Below are 18,195 nucleotides of genomic sequence, written 5' to 3' on the forward strand. Positions count from 1 at the left end.
GACAGTTCAACATCCACAAATCAATTAATGTGAAACACTATATTAACAAAATGAAAGATAAACATCTTATAATCATCTCAAGAGATGCAGAAAAGGCATTTGACAAAATTCAACATCCATTTATAAAAACTCTCAACAAAGTGGGTATAGAGGGAATATACTTCAACTTAATAAAAGCCATATATGACAAGTCCACAATTAATATCATGCTCCATGGTGAAAAGCTTTTCCTCTAAGAATCAGGAACAAGACAAGGACGCCTACTCTACCCTCTTTCATTTACCATAATACTGGAAGTCCTAGCCAGAGCAATTAGGCAAGGAAAAGAAATAAAAGGCATCCAAATCAAAAAGAAAGAAGTAAAACTGTCATTATTTGCAGATGACATATTATATATATAGAAAACCCTTAAAGAGTCCACCGAAAAAACTGTTAGAATAAAAGAATTCAGTAAAGTGGCAGGATACAAAATCAATACACAAAAGTCTCTTGCATTTCTAGGCACTAACAATGGATTATCAGAAAGAGAAATTAAGAAAACAATCCCATTTACAATTTCATCAAAAAGAATAAAATACCTAAAAATAAATTTAGCCAAGGAGGTGAAAGATCTGTACACTGAAAACAAAAAGACAATGATTAAAGAAGTTGAAGAAGACCAAATAAGAGGAAAGATATTCCATGTGCATGGTGTGGAAGAATTAATATTGTTTAAATGTCTTTACTACCCAAAGCAATCTATGGATTCAATGCAATCCCTGTCAAAATTCTAATGGCATTTTCACAGGAAAAAAAAAATCCTAAAATTTGTGTGGACCCACAAAAGACCCCAAATAGGCAAAGCAATCTTGAGAAAGAAGAACAAAGCTAGAGGCATCACATGTCCTGATTTCAAACTATTTACAAAGTTACAGTAATCAAAACTGTATGGTATTGGCATAGAAACAGACACCTTGATCAATGGAACAGAATAGCCCAGAAATAAACCCACATATACTGTCAATTAATTTACAACGAAGGAGCCAAGACTATGTAATGGGGAAAGGACAAAGAAGCCAAGAATATGCAATGGGAAAAGAACAGTCTCTTCAATAAATGGTGTTGCAGGGAGGGGAGGGATAAATTAGGAGCTTGGGATTAACATACACACACTGCTGTATATGAAATAGATAACCAACAAGGACCTACTGTATAGCACAGGGAACTCTACTCAGTATTCTGTAATAACCTATATGGGTAAAGAATATCTGAAAAAGAATGAATATATGTATATGTATAACTGAATCACTTTGCTGTACACCTGAAACTAACACAACATTGTAAATCAGCTATACTCTAATAAAAAAATTTTCCCCAATAAAATTTTAAAAAATAAACAATGGTGTTGGGGAAACTGCATTCCCCATTTTGCCAAATGCAAAAGAATGAAACTGGATTGCTAACTTACACCATACACAAAAATTAACTCAAAATGGATTAAACACTTGAATGTAAGACCTGAAATTATAAAACTCCGAAATGAAAACGTAGGGAGTAAACTCCTTAACATTGGTCCTGGCAATGATTTTTTTTTTGGATTTGAGAGCAAAAGCAAAAGCAACAAAAGCAAAAAATAAACAAGTGGGGACTACATCAAACTAAAAAGCTTCTGCACAGCAAAGGAAACCATCAACAAAATGAAAAGGCAAACTATGGGATGGGAGAAAATATATGCAAATCATATATCTGATAAGGGGTTAATATCCAAAATATATAAAGAACGCATACAATTCAACAGCAAACAAACAAACAAAAAACCCCCAAAACAAAAAACCTACAAACAAACAAACAACAAAAAACCCAATCTGATTAATAAATGGGCAGAGGATCTGAACAGACATTTTTCCAAAGAAGATATACAGATGGCCAACAGGTACATGAGAAGGTGCTCAACATCACTATCCACCAGGCAAATGCAAATCAAAACCACAATAAGATACTACCTTATACCTGTTAGAACAGCTATTATCAAAAAGACAAGAATAAGTGTTGGTAAGGATGTGGAGAACAGGGAACTCACGTGCACTATTAGTGGAGCCACTATGAAAAACTGTATAGAGGTTCCTCAAAAAATTAAAAATAGAACTACTGGGAATTCCCTGACAGTCCAGTGGTTAGAACTCTGAACCTTCACTGCCAACGGCCTGGATGGATCCCTGGTCACAGAACTAAGATCCCACAAGCCACACGGCATGGCCTAAATAAATAAATATTTTAAAATAAAAAATAGAACTACCAAATGATCCAGCAATTCCACTTCTGGGTATTTATCCAAAAGAAATGAAAACACTAACTTGAAAATATAATGCACCCCCATGTTCAATGCAGCATTATTTACAGTAGCTAAGACATGGAAACAACCTAAGTGTCTACTGATGGATGAATGGATAAAGAAGATGTGAGATTATACATATACACACACACACACATACACACACAGATAGATAGATATACTCATTCAGCCATAAAAAAGGAAATCTTTCCATTAGACAATATGGATGGACCTTGAGGGCATTATGCTGAGTGAAATGAGTCAGACAGAGAAAGACAAATATCATATGATCTTATTTACATGTGGAATCTAAAAAACAAACAAACAAGAAACAACTCATAGATACAGAGAACAGATTGGTGGTTGCTAGAGGCAGGCAGTTGGGGGAGGGTGGGGGGAGCAAAATGTCAAAATGTACAGACTCCCAGTTATAAAATAAATAAGCCATAGGGATGTAATGTACAGCATGGCAACTACAGTTAATACTGTACTGTTTATTTGAAAGTTACTAAGAGAGTAGATCTTAAAAGTTCTTATCACAAGAAAAAACAAATTTTAACTATGTACAGTGATGGGTGTAATTTACTTAGACTTATTGTGCTGATCATTTCACAATATATACATCAAACATATCGAATCATTATGTTGTATACCTGAAACTAATATGTTATATGTCAATTATATCTAGAAAAACAGGGGACTTCCCTGGTGGCACAGTGGGTAAGAATCCGCCTGCCAATGCAGGGGACATGGGTTCGAACCCTGGTCCAGGAAGATCCCACGTGCCGTGGAGCAACTAAGCTCATGCACCACAACTACTGAGCCTGTGCTCTAGGGCCCATGAGCCACAACTACTGAAGCCCGTGTGCCACAACTACTGAAGCCCCAGCACCTAGAGCCTGTGCTCCGCAACAAGAGAAGCCACAGCAATGAGGAGCCCGCACACCACAACGAAGAGTAGCCCCCACTCGCCCCAACAAGAGAAAGCCCGTGTGCAGCAACAAAGACCCAACACAGCCAAAAATAAATAATAAATAAATTTATTTTTAAAAATTAAAAAATAAAAAAACAAAAAGCAAAAAACCAAGGATGTTGAGCTTCTTTCAACTATTCTAAGCTAGGAAGTAGCATGGTTCACTGAAAGAAAGAAGGCTCTGGAGTCTAACATGTGTTTTCAAATTTTGAATCTTCCGCATATTACTTGTGTGACCTTGGGCAAATTACTGGATCTCACTCAGCCTTAGGTTCTTCAACTATGAAGTATGGGAAGTATCCCCTACACGTAGGGCTGTTGTGAGGATTAAAGAAAATAACCCATGTGAAGTACCTAACAAAAACCAGGCACTCAATATAAGGTCCAAACCTCTTGTTTATCCACTCCTGGGAGGGAGGTAAACTGTGACACCAGCCCAGGACAATGCCAACCTGACAGGAACTCCAGGGATGGACATGGGTCCACAATGGGCCCAGGTGAGTCCAGTATGAATTCTTGAGGTGTACAAGGCTGGTTTCAGGTCTGCTGGGGGCAGTTCTAAAATTCTATCCTTGGTTAGCCCCCAGGGGCTCTGAACTACTTTCACAAAGTGTAGGGGGTACAGGTAGGTAGCCTGAGATCTTCCAGAGTGGCCATGAACCAAAACCCAGCTGGCCTAAGAATGCTGGCCAACTGTGTCTGTCCTGATTAACTAGTTATTACTATGGTTAGCTGCTAAACCTGCCCTGGGCAAGGGCCACTGCTGGGTTTTAGCCTCGAAGGCCAGTTCTGACTTTGAACCGGTTGGCCTGGAGTTTGGTGTTTTGTGTTACAAATAGGACTCCCAGCTTTGCCCAGCCCTCCTGGAGTGACTGGTGCCTGAAGAATTTCTCATCATGTAAACACAACTCTCCTACAGCAGGCCTTTGAAAAGCTTCCGTGTCAATATTGCTTATTACAAAATATTCTACCTTATTAGCAGCTCAAGAGGCTGGATTCAGGGCAAAAAGATACAACAATATTTTTCTTAACTATGGTAAGTTGGGAAGGAAGAGGAACTTTCAGAAGAACAAAGAAATAGAAGGACCCTACATGTAATGATGTGAGAGAAAGACAGGACCATCTAATCCCAGGCATTCGGGTTGGCAGCTCCTCTATGAAACCGAGTCTGCAAGTGCTGGGACACCTAGGCAAGGTTGAAGCAGCCACTGGAAGGTGCCAAAAGCTACTGAATTGTCTTAACACTTGCAGTTTTCCTTCCTTACCTATAGGCTTCTCCTAAGTCCCCAGGTTTCCCTAGCACTTGGAAACATTCATTTGCATTTCCTGAGACTTCACAGAAAAGAGCTAGGTAACAGTTGAGGGGCTTCTCACCCAATACCCCCTGCCCAGACCATGGTTTTTCAGAGGACCAGGCTGTCTCCAAGGCTCAGCCCCAGAATAACAGAGATCTCAGATGAACATAAGCTCCATGAGGACTTTAAACTCCAATTTGCAAAAGTGTAGTCTTCCTCCTGATGTCTTTCAAAAATATTACTCCCTTTCCCCATCCTAGGACACTACTTGAATTTAATCTGTCTTCCATATCTCAGGATCATCATTCAGAACAGAAACTACTGAACAGTACATGTTCAGATGCTACTGAGGGCAGAGTCAGGCTTTCCCTACGCTTCCTTAGGTGGTAATGATCTTAAATTCTACTCTTTTTATAGTTTCTCTATCTCCTCCCCAGTCAGCCTCTACTAGACTGTGCCAGATGCCAGCCTGTCTCTGGAAGTGCTTATAATCTGCTGTTTCTTTTCTGGTATGGTCTGGAAAAACAGATAAACTGGTTATGATTGTGCCTCAAATGAGGGTATACAGGTACAGGAAATTATGGGGGTTCTTATGAACAAAGGGAATGTGCTTTAGGGGGCAGGGAGTTTTGCCTATCCCCAGGGGCCAGAACTGTGCACTGGACAGCACCTGGTATTCAGTAGGCACACAGTAAATATCTATTGAATGAAAGGGGAGCACGTCCATTTGTTCTCAAACAAACACAATTAGGAAGCCTCAACTATGTCAATTACTTCAGGCCTATTGAAGAGCAGAAGGAAGTGGGTGCTGCACCAACCCTAGAAGACCTTCCCACGCTATTTCATAATTTCCCCTTCTACCTGCTAACACTTCCTTTTGAGAAACTAAGCCTGGAAAAGGGAAGAAATCACTATAGCAGACTGATAAGAGAACCGCAGTGGGAACTAAATGTTACCCCCCCAGAGCCCACATCACAGAGGGGAATAATGAGTCATGAATTAGCAGCCACCCACCCAGCCCTTCCCGGGGCTCCATAACTGGTTTTGCCACTCACAGCAACCTGAGCCCAGAGCAGGGAAAGGAGCCTGGAGCTGGGTCTCCCACCATCTCCACTGCTTGGCACTAGGCACACAACAGGGCCTCTGACAATCCACCTGCCTTCAGTTTCACCTCTTATAAGGAATGAACTCCTGACTCACACAAAAAAGCCAAGCACTAAGGGGTCCAATAAATATAAAATAGCCATCATTAAACTTAAAAGAAAGGTGCCCTACATAGAAGAGATCATTATTTTTTAAAAGGCTGCTATCCTTTCTTATAATAAAACTTGGAGCCAGGTAAGCAGTACAAGTAATTAAGCCCAGTTCTCAAAAGCCAGACTCGTAGGTCAGACTCAGATACGAGGACACACAGGGAGGTCACTCTATGTGACAACAGGTACTGAGTGAACAAACCATGCCAGTGAATCAGCTGGGAAGCCATTAGAGGCCCAGTTCCAAGAATGGGAACAGTCAGTAATCTAGGCCTGGGCAGTAATTTCTCTCTAAGCCTGGGGGAGGCAGACAGTTCCCCAACCCTGTACTAGCCACAACACCAGAGGTTATGTGACTGCCTGATGTCATAGGCAGGAAGTAAACCACAGAGCTCTAGGCACTTACCTGGAAGTCCCCTCTGCCTAAAAGATTGGCCACTTTCATTCCTTACAGCCTGTGGTCCACACTGCAACAGCACTACATAGAAATTCCCAAATTCCTGCAGAAACCAGACTGCTCCAAAGGCTCTGAGCAAGCAGGGTACCAGCCACCCCTCAGACCAGCACCCTTAGTTCAACATTCCCAAAACGTGGGCCTGCTGGTGGTAACGAGATGCTGGGGACACCCGGACCTCACACCAACATCTCTTGTAGTCTGCTAACCACGGCCCACAGTCCAGACTCAGGACAGTGACCTGTGCAGCCTGAACCAACTGAGACCATGCACAGGGCCTGGGCTGCTTCTCCCCATATGTTGCCCCTATGCACCCTAAAGGATCTGGATCCCCAGCCCATTCCTGAGGTCACTCTTCTGGTTCTCGCACCCCTTGGGCTCTCACCTCTGGGTCCCCCTTTAGCACTCCCAGTATCCCTTCCTGGGCCTCAACCCCTTCCCTGCCCTCCTTCTCAGCCCACTTCCCCAAGCCAGCTATCCACCGGGAACACAGTCTACAGCCCTCCTCCTCCTCCGATGCCCCCTTCTCTCAGGCCCCGCCTCTCCCTCCCACCCTTACCCTATGCAGGCTTACATCATGATCAGACTCCAAAATCCTCACCTGCATTCTTCTATCAGGTTGGAGATTCCCACCCCTCAGATCTGTCAGATACCCTGGGTCTGGCGGCCCCTCACCTCTCCCCACAGCCTGCTGTCACTCTTAACCCCTGGAGACCTGGGTCCCTACTCCCAAAGCCACTCTCCTCTGCTCAGGTGCAGAACTCTTTCTCTCTGGGCCCTGGTACTCCCTACATCTCATTCTTCTTTCCCCTTAACACACTGGTTTCCTTTATAAACAAATTATATTAGTAAAAAGAAGTGAGTCAATTTAAAAAATAATCATAATAACCAAATAACAGTATTCAGGAACAGCAAAAATAGGGAAAGCAGCTATGAAAATGGAGAATATTTTGAATTCTACCTTAGCTGAAATGAAAACTCCACTGTGGTAGTTTTAACACAAATTTTAACATACTTCCTCAAGTTGTCCGGGTCGGCTTAATACCCTTCGAGCTCACCCAGGTCGTTCAGCTTTATTCACAGAGTCAAATCTCTATCTGTGTCACAGATGGGAACACAAGGCTTTCTGGGGCCCGCAGACCCATCTCTTGTTACCCTAATTACTCCTGAGGTGTGGGTCATGGAAAACAGCTCTGAAATAGGAGTAGAAAATGCAGGTTTGGGCAGGCGCTCTGCATTTACTAGCCACCTTATGCTGGGCAAATCAAACTCTGTCAGTGTCAGTCTTCCCATCTATAAATTGGAGCTAATAGTCCTTGTGTACCTCACACTCCTGTGTTTTTTTTTTTAATTAATTAATTTATTTTTGGCTGCGTTGGGTCTTCGTTGCTGCATGCAGGCTTTCTCTAGTTGCGGCGAGCGGGGGCTACTCTTTGTTGCCGTGTGTGGGCTTCTCACTGCAGTGGCTTCTCTTGCTGCGGAGCACAGGCTCTAGGCGCGTGGGCTTCAGTAGTTGTGGCACACGAGGTCAGTAGTTGTGGCACACGGGGTCAGTAGTTGTGGCTAACAGGCTCTAGAGCGCAGGCTCAGTAGTTGTGGCGCACGGGCTTAGCTGCTCCACAGCATGTGGGATCTTCCCGGACCAGGGCGGGACCCCGTGTTCCCTGCATTGGCAGGCAGATTCTTAACCACTGCACCACCAGGGAAGCCCCACACTCTTGTTTTGTTTTTTTTTTAAGTTATAGAATTGTTATGTATTCTTTTTTTTCTGATATTTTATTTAGTTATTTATTTTTGGCTGGGATGGGTCTTTGTTGCTGCACATGGGCTTTCTCTAGCTGTGGTGAGTGGGGGTTACTCTTTGTTGCGGTGTGCAGGCTTCTCATTGAGGTGGCTTCTCTTGTTGCAGAGCACAGGCTCTAGGCGCGTGGGCTTCAGTAGTTGCAGCACGCAGGCTCAGTAGTTGTGGCGAGCAGGCTCTAGAGCGCCAGCTCAGTAGTTGTGGTGCACGGGCTTAGTTGCTCCGTGGCATGTGGGATCTTCCAGGGCCAAGGCTTGAGCCCATGTGCCCTGCATTGGTAGGCGGATTCTTAACCACTGCGCCACCAGAGAAGTCCTCACGGGCTTGTTTTGAAGATCACATCAAATGAGATAATTTATGTGAAAGCACTTTGGTGTCATGTAAATGTGAGGTATTATCTTGAATGCTAATGAATAGCTTACAGCTTACAACACAAATGAATCATTCCTTTTGACTTAACAGTCAGCCGAGTAATTTCAAAAATTCAGAGTTTCAGCCAGACAGACAAACCCAGGAATGAGTTAACCATCAGAGAGATACAGAGAGGACTTGGAGGCCTGGCTCCTGGTCCCACCCAGCGCTGGTCAGGCCCTTGGTGAATGAACGACAGCTGTCAAGTGAAACCAGGCTCACTGCCCAACCCTGAGGCCTCAGTGCCTGGTCTGGAGGTAAGAGGCTTTGAGAAAGGCTCCCATTGGAGACAGTGGACTGAGTCAGGCTCACCTCAAATCCAGAAATGGCCCCCAGATGCCCACAGAATCAAGTCCAACCACCCTAGGGCCTAGAGGCCCAGAGACACCACATTTTTCAGATTCAACTCCTGCCACACCCTCAACAGACCCTAGGCAATGTCCTCTTCCTTGTCATGCCAGGCACTTTGACTTCTACCCCTTCATGCCATTCCTTCAAGTCCTTCTCTGTCCTCAAAAACTTATTCCTTTTTTTTTTTTTTTTTGCAGTACGCGGGCCTCTCACTGTTGTGGCCTCTCCCGTTGCGGAGCACAGGCTCCGGACACACAGGCTCAGAGGCCATGGCTCACGGGCCCAGCCGCTCTGCGGCACGTGGGATCTTCCCGGATCAGGGCACGAACCCGCATCCCCTGCATCGGCAGGCGGACTCTCAACCACTGCGCCACCAGGGAAGCCCCAAAACTTATTCCTTTTAAATCTGTAAGAAACAATGTCAATGTATCACATTCTAGGGTATAACAGAAATAAGTGATTTAAATAAAGGTATTAGGGCTTCCCTGGTGGCAGCACAGTGGTTAAGAATCCTCCTGCCGGGCTTCCTTGGTGGCGCAGTGGTTGAGAGTCCGCCTGCCGATGCAGGGGACGCGGGTTCGTGCCCCGGTCCGGGAGGATCCCACAAGCCGCGGAGCGGCTAGGTCCGTGAGCCATGGCCTCTGAGCCTGAGCGTCTGGAGCCTGTGCTCCACAACGGGAGAGGCCACAACAGTGAGAGGCCCGCGTACCGCAAAAAAAAAAAAAAAAATCCTCCTGCCAATGCAGGGGACACGGGTTTGAGCCCTGATCCGGGAAGATCCCACATGCCGCGCAGCAACTAAGCCCGTGCATCACATCTACTGAGCCTGCGCTGTAGAGCTCGCGAGCCACAACTACTGAAGCCCGTGTGCCTAGAGACCGTGCTCCGCAACAAGCGAAGCCACCGCAGTGAGAAGCCCACACACCGCAACGAAGAGTAGCCCCCGCTGGCCACAACTAGAGAAAGCCCACACAGCAACGGAGACCCAATGCAGCCAAAAATAAATAAATAAAAATAAAGTTCCTTTTAAAAAATAAATAAATAAAGGTATTAGCTAGCAAACAGGTAAAACACAGCCTTTTCCTTAAAGCAATAATAAAATATAAACTGAAAAGGTCAATATTAAGTTTCCATGGTAGTTCTCCTGGTAAATACATTTAAAACTTTAGTCTTCAAACAGTTGATCAAAATGCATTTTCAAGCTTCAACAAGTAATACCTGCCAAGATACAGAGAGTTATGTACCCTTCAAAGGGCTTCAAATGAAAGGCAAGGCTGCTATAGACAGGAGAGAAATTCACATGTCAACTGCAGAGCAGTGGAAGGAATATTAAACTGGGGCTCCAGTCTGACCAACACTCACTCACTGGGTGATCTCAGCAAGTTCCATAGCCTCTTTGGACCTCCATCCTCCTGTCTATAAAATGAAGAGAGTAAATGACCATGATGATCCCTTTTAACCCTGCTGTGATATATTCTTTTCTCCTCTCAAGGTCTTGCACAAAAACACCTCCTCAGGGGAAGTCTTCCATGATCCTGCCAATCATATGAATCTTGTCTTCTTTATTCTGACAGCATTTTCCTTATATACTTTTATTCCACCTCTTTCACTCTACCTCAAAATTCATGGTTTACTATATTGTGTGAGCTGTCAGAAAGCAGAAGTGATGTCCTCTTCAGCTCTGAAGTCCCACCATGCCTACACAGTCCCTTGTCCATGGTACATACTCCATTCATTTGTAGATTCGAACTGAATAGTGAACTCTGCTGATCCTCAATTTTGTTCTACCTGATGCCTCACCTCCTTTCTACCCTGACCACTGCCTTGGTCGAGAATCACTGGTGTAGTGTGAGGTGAATCAGCACTGGTCTATTAGGACTGGAATGAGTGAGAAGGTGTGAGGAGTGGAGGGCAAACTTAGACATGAGTTTGGGAGATGTGCATTGGACATTAGCACTTACAGTGTAAGGAAGGTGAAGCAACCATGATAACAGCATGAGGGAACTTGTAGTGAGTCTGTGCCAAGTGCCTTGCCAAGTGCTTTGCCTGGTCTGAGCCTCATAACAATGCCGGCGAAGAGGGACTGCCACCATTCCCATTTCGCAGACATGGAAGCCAAGGCACACAGAGGTTAAATATTTGCTCAAGGTCACAAACTAGGTAAGTCATGGAGACAATATCCAGGCAGTCTGCCTCTAAAGTCCACTTTCTTAACTGTCACTGGTGATAAGTACAAAGATGATTATAAAGGCACATTTAGAATTCCCAACATTGCTCAAGGCTCTGTATTATGATTTCCATCCATTCTCAACACACGGTAGATATAACAAACAACGACTCTTGGCCTTACTTGTTAAGATTAGTTATAAAAGCTGTCATTTTCTGCATGAGTTACACTCTCTAGGAAATCACCATCTGATTAGAAAGCATCACCTTCTAGAATGATCAACTTTGACCTCTGCATTTCAAAATGATGGACCACAAAAGCAAGAGACAGAGAGGCTGGAAACAGACACGATGGGGTGACCCTCCAGGAACTGCTCTCTTCACATTTGTATCCCTAGCGCCAGGCTCTGCGACAGGCACACAGTAGGTAGGCACTTAAAAGTCTGTGGAATCGAATGGTGTTTGTGGGAAATGTTTCTACCCTCCTCGAAAACACAGATGAAGAAAGAGAAAGAAAAACAAAAGAGGCAGGGAGAACACTGTAAAGTTTGATTTAATGAACTGTGGGACCTGCTCTGTATGTGTGTGTGTGTGTGTGTGTGTGTGTGTGTGCAAGGCACTGAGCACACAGCGTGCTGTTTTCGAGAGCCAGGATGGGAGCTGCCAGCTGAGAGATGGGGCGATCTCCTGCCTACCCAGTGGGAGTATAAAATGGCACCACTTTTCTGAAAGACAATTTTGAAAAAGCTTTTAAATACATTTACTTTTGGTAAATATATTTGACTGGTCTAGTAATTTCACTTTGCCACAAAGTATGACTGCATAAGAAAGTAATAATACATATTCAATCATTCAACAAGGATTGATTGAACACCTATCAAGGGCCAGGCATTGTTCTAGGTGTTAGAGACATAGCAGTAAACAAAAAAGAGTAAGTCTCTTCCTTCCTGGATTTTTTACATTCTAATGGGGGAGACCAATGGTCAGCAAATGGGCATGTAATACAATATGTAGTAATTAGATGTACGACTTCTGAAAGCCTTTGAGAGGGTAGGGGGTGATATTTGAATGGAAATCTGAATAAGGTGTGGGAGTGAGATATACAACTACCAGGAAAGAGATGTTCTAAACAGGAGGACTAGCAAATGCAAAGGCCCTGAAGCAGTAATGTGTTAGGTGAGTTTGAAAAAGTACCACTGGAGGCCTCTTTCATATCCATTAGGATGGTTATTATCCAAAACACTGAAAATAACAAGTGGTGGGAAGAATGTGGAGAAATTGGAACGACTGAGCATTTCTTGTAGCAATGCGCAATGGTGCAGCTGCTGTGGAAGGCAGTATGGCAGTTCCTCAAAACATTAAACATAGAATTACCATATGATCCAGCAATTACACTGTGGGATATATACCCAAAAGAACTGAAAGCAGGACTCGAACAGATATTCATACACTCATGTTCCTAATAGTACCATTCACAACATTTAAAAGGTTGAAACAACCCAAATGTCCATCAAAAGATGAGTAGATAAACAGAATATGTATATACATATGGTGGAATATTATTCAGCCTTAAAAAGGAAGGAAATTCTGATCCATTAAACAAAATGGATGAAACCTGAAAACATTACATTAAGTGAAATAAGCCAGATATAAAAAAACAAATACTATATATTTGCATGTTCATTTATATGAGGTACATAAAATAGTCAAGTTCGTAGAGAAGAAAGGTAAAATAGTAGTTACCAGGAGCTGAGGGGAGAAGAGAATAGGGAGTTAACGTTTAAAGGTATGGAACTTCAGTTTGGGATGATGGAAAAGTTCTGGAGATGGATAGTGGTGATGGTTGCATATCAATGTAAATGTACTTAATGCCACTGAATTGTACACTAAAAAAAAGGTTTAAATGGAAAATTTTATGTTATGTAGATTTCACCACAATTAAAAAAAAATTATAGGACTGATGTGGCTGGAGCCCGGTGAGCAAGGGAAGAGTGGTAGGGAACATGCAAAAGAGGCATTGAGGGCCCCAAGGGCCAGGGAGGGCCTTCAGGCTTCATTCTAAGACTGATGAGAAGCCCGTGGGGAGCTGGGAGCAGAGGTAACACAATCTGATTTACCATCTAAAGGCTCACTCTGGCTGCTGTGCGAAGAGGCTCAAGGGGGCAAGAACAGAACTAGGAAAAGGATTAGAAGGCCACTGCAGTCACCTAAATAATCCCTGAGATTAATTCAGAATCTCTTCAAGGTTTGCAAGTGGCATTAATCCATGACCTACTCTTCATCTTGGCAGGCTCTAGGGCCTGGCCCTGTCCTGTGTGTGTGTGCACATACATGCACACAGGCACATGTGCATTAGCACATAAGAATCTGGGGCTTACTGCCTGAGATTCTAGGAGGAGATTGGATTCCTGGGGCGTTATCCTCTCCCGCAGAGCACTTCCACACCAAACCTGGGTCCTCAACTCAAAGCTTTCCTACAAGAAAATGATACCTTGCCCCACCTGTCTCCCTTAGGGCTGGATGGGGAACAAAAACGTCTACCTTTGGGACTTGCTGACTCTCTAAATTCCCATGACATATGTTCTTCTTTGTTTTTATTCTGTTTTGGTTGGTTGTTTTTACTGTAAAACATATATAAAATAAAATATATATTAAAAGTTACCATTTTAACCGTTTTTAAGTGTATAGTTCTATGACATTAAGTACATTAATATTGTGCAACCATTACCGCCATAAGTCTCCAGGACTTTTTTCATCTTGTAAAGCTGAAACTCTGTACCATTTAAACACTAACTCCTCATTCCACACTCACTCTCCTGCCCCCGGAAACTACCATTCTACTTTGTCTCTGTGAATCTGACTACTCTTAGGAATCTTGTACAAGAGGAACCATTTAATACTTGTCCATTTGTGACTAGCTTATTTCACTCAACATCATACCCTCAAGTTTCATCCATATTGTAGCATGTGTCAGAATGTCCTTCCTTTTCAAGGATGAATAATATTCCATTGTATGTATATACGGCATTTTGTTTAACCATTCATTTGTTGATGGCCACTTTGGTTGCTCCCACCTTTTGGCTATTGTGAATTATGCCACTATGAACATGGGTGTACAAATATCTGTCTGAGGGACTTCCCTGGTGATGCAGTGGTTAAGAATCCGCTTGCCAATGCAGAGGACGCATGTTTGATCCCTGGGCCGGGAAGATCCCACATGCCGCAGAGCAACTAAGCCCGTGCGCCACAACTACTGAGCCTGCGCTCCAGAGCCCGCGAACCACAACTACTGAGCCTGTGTGCCTAGAGCCCGTGCTCTGCAACAAGAGAAGCCACCGCGGTGAGAAGTCCACACACCGCAGCGAACAGTAGCCCCCGCTCTCCACAACTAGAGAGAGTCCGTGTGCAGCAACGAAGACCCAACACAGCCAAAAGTAAATAAAATAAATAAAAAACAAATATCTGTTTGAGTCCCTACTTTCATTTCTTTTGAGTATATACCCAGAAGTGAAATTGCTGGATCATATGGTAATTCTATGTTTAATTTTTTGAGGAATTGTCATACTGTTTTCCACAGCAGCTGCACTACAAGCAATGTACAAGGGTTCTAATTTCTCCACATCCTCACCAACACTAGTAACTTTCTGTTTTTGTTTTTCTTTAATAGCCATCCTAACGGGTATGAAGTGGTATCTCACTGTGGTTTTCATTGCGTTTATCTAATGACCAGTGGTATTGAGTGTCTTTTCATGTATTTATTGGTCATTTATATATCTTCTTTGAAGAAATGTCTATTCAAGTCCTTTGCCTATTTTTTAACTGAGTTATTCGGTTTTTTGTTGTTGAGTTGTGGTTGTTTTTTTTACAATTGTTTTAACATGAAAAAGCATTCTCAGCTCATGGCTCATTAAAAAACCAGGTCATGGGCCATTTGACCCCTGAAGTCATAGTTTGCCCAACTCCCTCATTTTACATTTGAGGAAAGTCAGGCTCTGAATGAGTCCCCAGATCTCCTGATTCTCATGCCAAGTTGTTCCAGTGGGCTCTTCGCTGCTACTTCCTTCATTCAACAAATATTTATTGAGAGCCTACTCTGTGCCAGTCACCAGGAAGGGGCTGCTACAGAAGTGAATGGACCAGACCTGCTCCTCAGAGCTAAGAGTACAGAGGGGAGTAAGGCATGAGATAAATAATCACACAAATGAATATATACTTGCAAACTGATATAAGTGCTGGAAAGGAGAAGTGGCTGCTATGAAAGAACAATAGGCAAGGCCTCTCTGAGGAAGTGCCATTTAAGCTGAGTTCTGAAAGCCAAGTAAAAGTAACCCAGGTTAACAGAAGGGGAGGAAGAGCGTTCTCGGCAGAGGGAAAAGCATGTAAGAAGGGGTAAGAAATTCTATTGCATGTTTTATTAAAAGTGCAATAGGGTTTTAAAGGAGCACCAAGATTATTCCATTTTCCGTGAGTAGAACAGATTGGAGGAGTGCAACAGAGTGGAATAGAATAGACTGGAAGCAGGGAAATGAGTTGGCAGGCCACTCTAATCATTCAGATGGAAGTTGATGGGCATTTGGGCTGGAGCGGTGGTGGTGGAGACAGAGATTAATGAACAGGTTTGGAGATTATTTGAGAAGTGAATTCATTAGGACCTGGTGATGGACTAGATCCAAGAGTGAGAGGATAGGGAGGTATCAAGAATGATTCCAGGGGACTTCCCTGGTGGTCCAGTGGTAAAAAATCCACCTTCCAATGCAAGGGACGCGGGTTCGACCCCTGGTCAGGGAACTAAGATCCCATATGCCGCGGGGCAGCAAAGCCCACGCATCACGACTACTGAGCTCGCGCACCTCAACAAGTTGCAACTACAGAGCCCATGCACTCTGGACCCCGCGCACCACAACTAGAGAGAGAAAACCCGAACACCACAACTAGAGAGAAAGCCCGCGCGCCTCAACGAAAGATCCCACACGCCTCAACGAAGACCTCGCATGCCACAACTCAGACCCAACGCAGCCAAAAAAATAAATAAAATAAATAAATATTTTTAAAATTCTTAAAAAAAGAAGTCTTCTCACCTATCCCTTATCTCACCTGAGTGAAAACTGAATTCCAACCTCACTGTACTGCTTAGACCTTGGCCTCTTGCCTAGACAACAGCCCCACCTGACCCCCTAGTGGCAGCTCCTCTACCCACTCCCTACTTGTGTCATTTCTGCACACTGATGTTGAATATTTTCTTTAAAATCTGATTATGTCGGGCTTCCCTGGTGGCGCAGTGGTTGAGAGTCCGCCTGCCGATGCAGGGGACACGGGTTCGTGCCCCAGTCCGGGAAGATCCCACATGCCACGGAGCGGCTGGGCCCGTGAGTCATGGCCGCTGAGCCTGCGCGTCCGGAGCCTGTGCTCCGCAACGAGAGAGGCCACAACAGTGAAAGGCCCGCTTACCGCAAAAAAAAAAAAAAAAAAAAAAAAAAAAAAAAAAAATCTGATTATGTCACTTCTCTGATTAATATACACATCAGTGGCTCATAATTGCCTTCCTCAGGAGTTCTCAACTTCGAGGTTCCAACACACTGGCTAGATCTGGTGTGAAGTGTCCAAAGTAATTTCTCACTATTAACGAAGTACTAATTAAACAATTTACAAATGTAGAACACTTAGAATAGTGTCCAGCACATAGTATTATATAGGTGTTAGGAATTATTAATAGTGAAAATTTAAGACTTGAGATAGGTGTAACAGATGCTTTTGGTGCTGTGTATACATCCCCATGGCCCACTTCTGATTTCAGCTGCAGCTACAGGGAACAGTTCCGTACAAGCTGACAGTATCCCTCCTCAAGGGCCCTATGGGTCTCCCTGCTTTTCTGCCCCAGAGCTTCCTCTTCTCACAAGCTCAGCCGATGAGCAGAGCAGCCTGGAGGTACAGGGGCATCTGCAGGCATTAATTTCCATCTGGTGACTTATCTGCCTCCCCTTCCTACACTGCTACAGCTACCACCATAATCCAGGGGAAAGTATGAGCAGTGTCCCACTCCCTGACACATCTATCAACGCCTTCCTGCGAAACTCTAGGTCATCTGCCTCATCCTTCTGTTTTTGTTTATTTGTTTGTTTGTTTTGTGGTACGCGGGCCTCTCACTGCCGCGGCCTCTCCCGCTGCGGAGCACAGGCTCCGGACGCGCAGGCTCAGCGGCCATGGCCCACGGGACCAGCCGCTCCGCGGCATGTGGGATCCTCCCGGACCGGGGCACGAACTCACGTCCCCTGCATCGGCAGGCGGACGCCCAACCACCGCGCCACCAGGGAAGCCCTGCCTTATCCTTCTGATCCTCCTGCTTTTGGCCCACTAGCACATGGTGAGAGGGCAACACCTGAGCATCTGCTACTTGAAAAGAGTCAAAGGGCTGGGATGTAAAAAGAAAATAGAGATGGCAGAGTCATAGGTCACACTGCCACGGAGGGTATGAAAAAGGAATGGAGGAGCCTTGAGACCTGGCCTTTCTTCCGCCCTAGGCTCTAAGCAGAGTTAAATCAGCCTGCAAGAGAGAGACAATGAAGCTCCCCCAGCCACAGTTTAGATAGAAGCGGAATCGGAGGCTGACACTGCGCAGGCGCAGGAAGTAGGCTAGGGTTGTCTCACAGGCTCACCCGCGGCCTCTTCTAGACAAGGGCCACGGGGAGAGCACAGTACAGTTCCGCGCTAGGAGACTCCCTCTCGTGCCCCCTTTTCCTCGTGAGGCCCTGAGACCATTCAGGAAAGGTCTGGGAACCCACCTGAGGCCGTCGGGCCGCCCCTCGTTCCCCACTCAGGGCCCGGCCGAATGTGGAAAGCTGGTGGCGCCAGCCTCGGGCGAGGCGCCAAGACGGGAAAGCCCGCCAGGTCGCTCGGGATCGGCCCTTCTCGCCCCAGTTCTCACCTCTTTGTCCGTCGCCTTCTCCTCGATACCTAATAACGCGTACAGGTCCATCTGTAAGAGCTCCTTGGTCACCGCCATGTTTCCAACCCTGACTGGATTAGCACTACAACTCCCAAGAGCCTAAGCGTGTGGGGCTTCCCGGGGACTATCGATCCCAAGCCTGATGAAGGCGCTTACCCCCCTGGGAAATGTCGTGATCTGAACTAGGCTTTACTGCCTCTGAGGAAAGCGGGCACTTAGTGAATGAACTACGACTCC

At 44.7% G+C, this 18,195-nt stretch overlaps 1 protein-coding gene across 2 annotated transcripts in view; it reads right to left on the bottom strand.

Annotated features, from left to right (window-relative positions):
* Positions 1 to 18,137, bottom strand: part of DNAJC17 (DnaJ heat shock protein family (Hsp40) member C17) — a 38,977-nt gene extending 20,840 nt beyond the window's left edge. The window contains exon 1 of one of the 2 annotated variants that reach the window (XM_060096625.1): positions 17,938 to 18,137. In XM_060096625.1, coding sequence (XP_059952608.1) covers positions 17,938 to 18,015 — 78 coding nt within the window. In that variant the 5' untranslated portion in view covers positions 18,016 to 18,137. The remainder of the gene's footprint in view (positions 1 to 17,937) is intronic. The other variant, XM_060096626.1, reaches the window with a different exon arrangement.
* Between the last annotated feature and the right edge of the window lie 58 nt (positions 18,138 to 18,195).

This window comes from Mesoplodon densirostris, chromosome 4 (assembly GCF_025265405.1).
Source record: "Mesoplodon densirostris isolate mMesDen1 chromosome 4, mMesDen1 primary haplotype, whole genome shotgun sequence".
In the NCBI taxonomy this organism is placed as follows: Eukaryota; Metazoa; Chordata; class Mammalia; order Artiodactyla; family Ziphiidae; genus Mesoplodon; species Mesoplodon densirostris.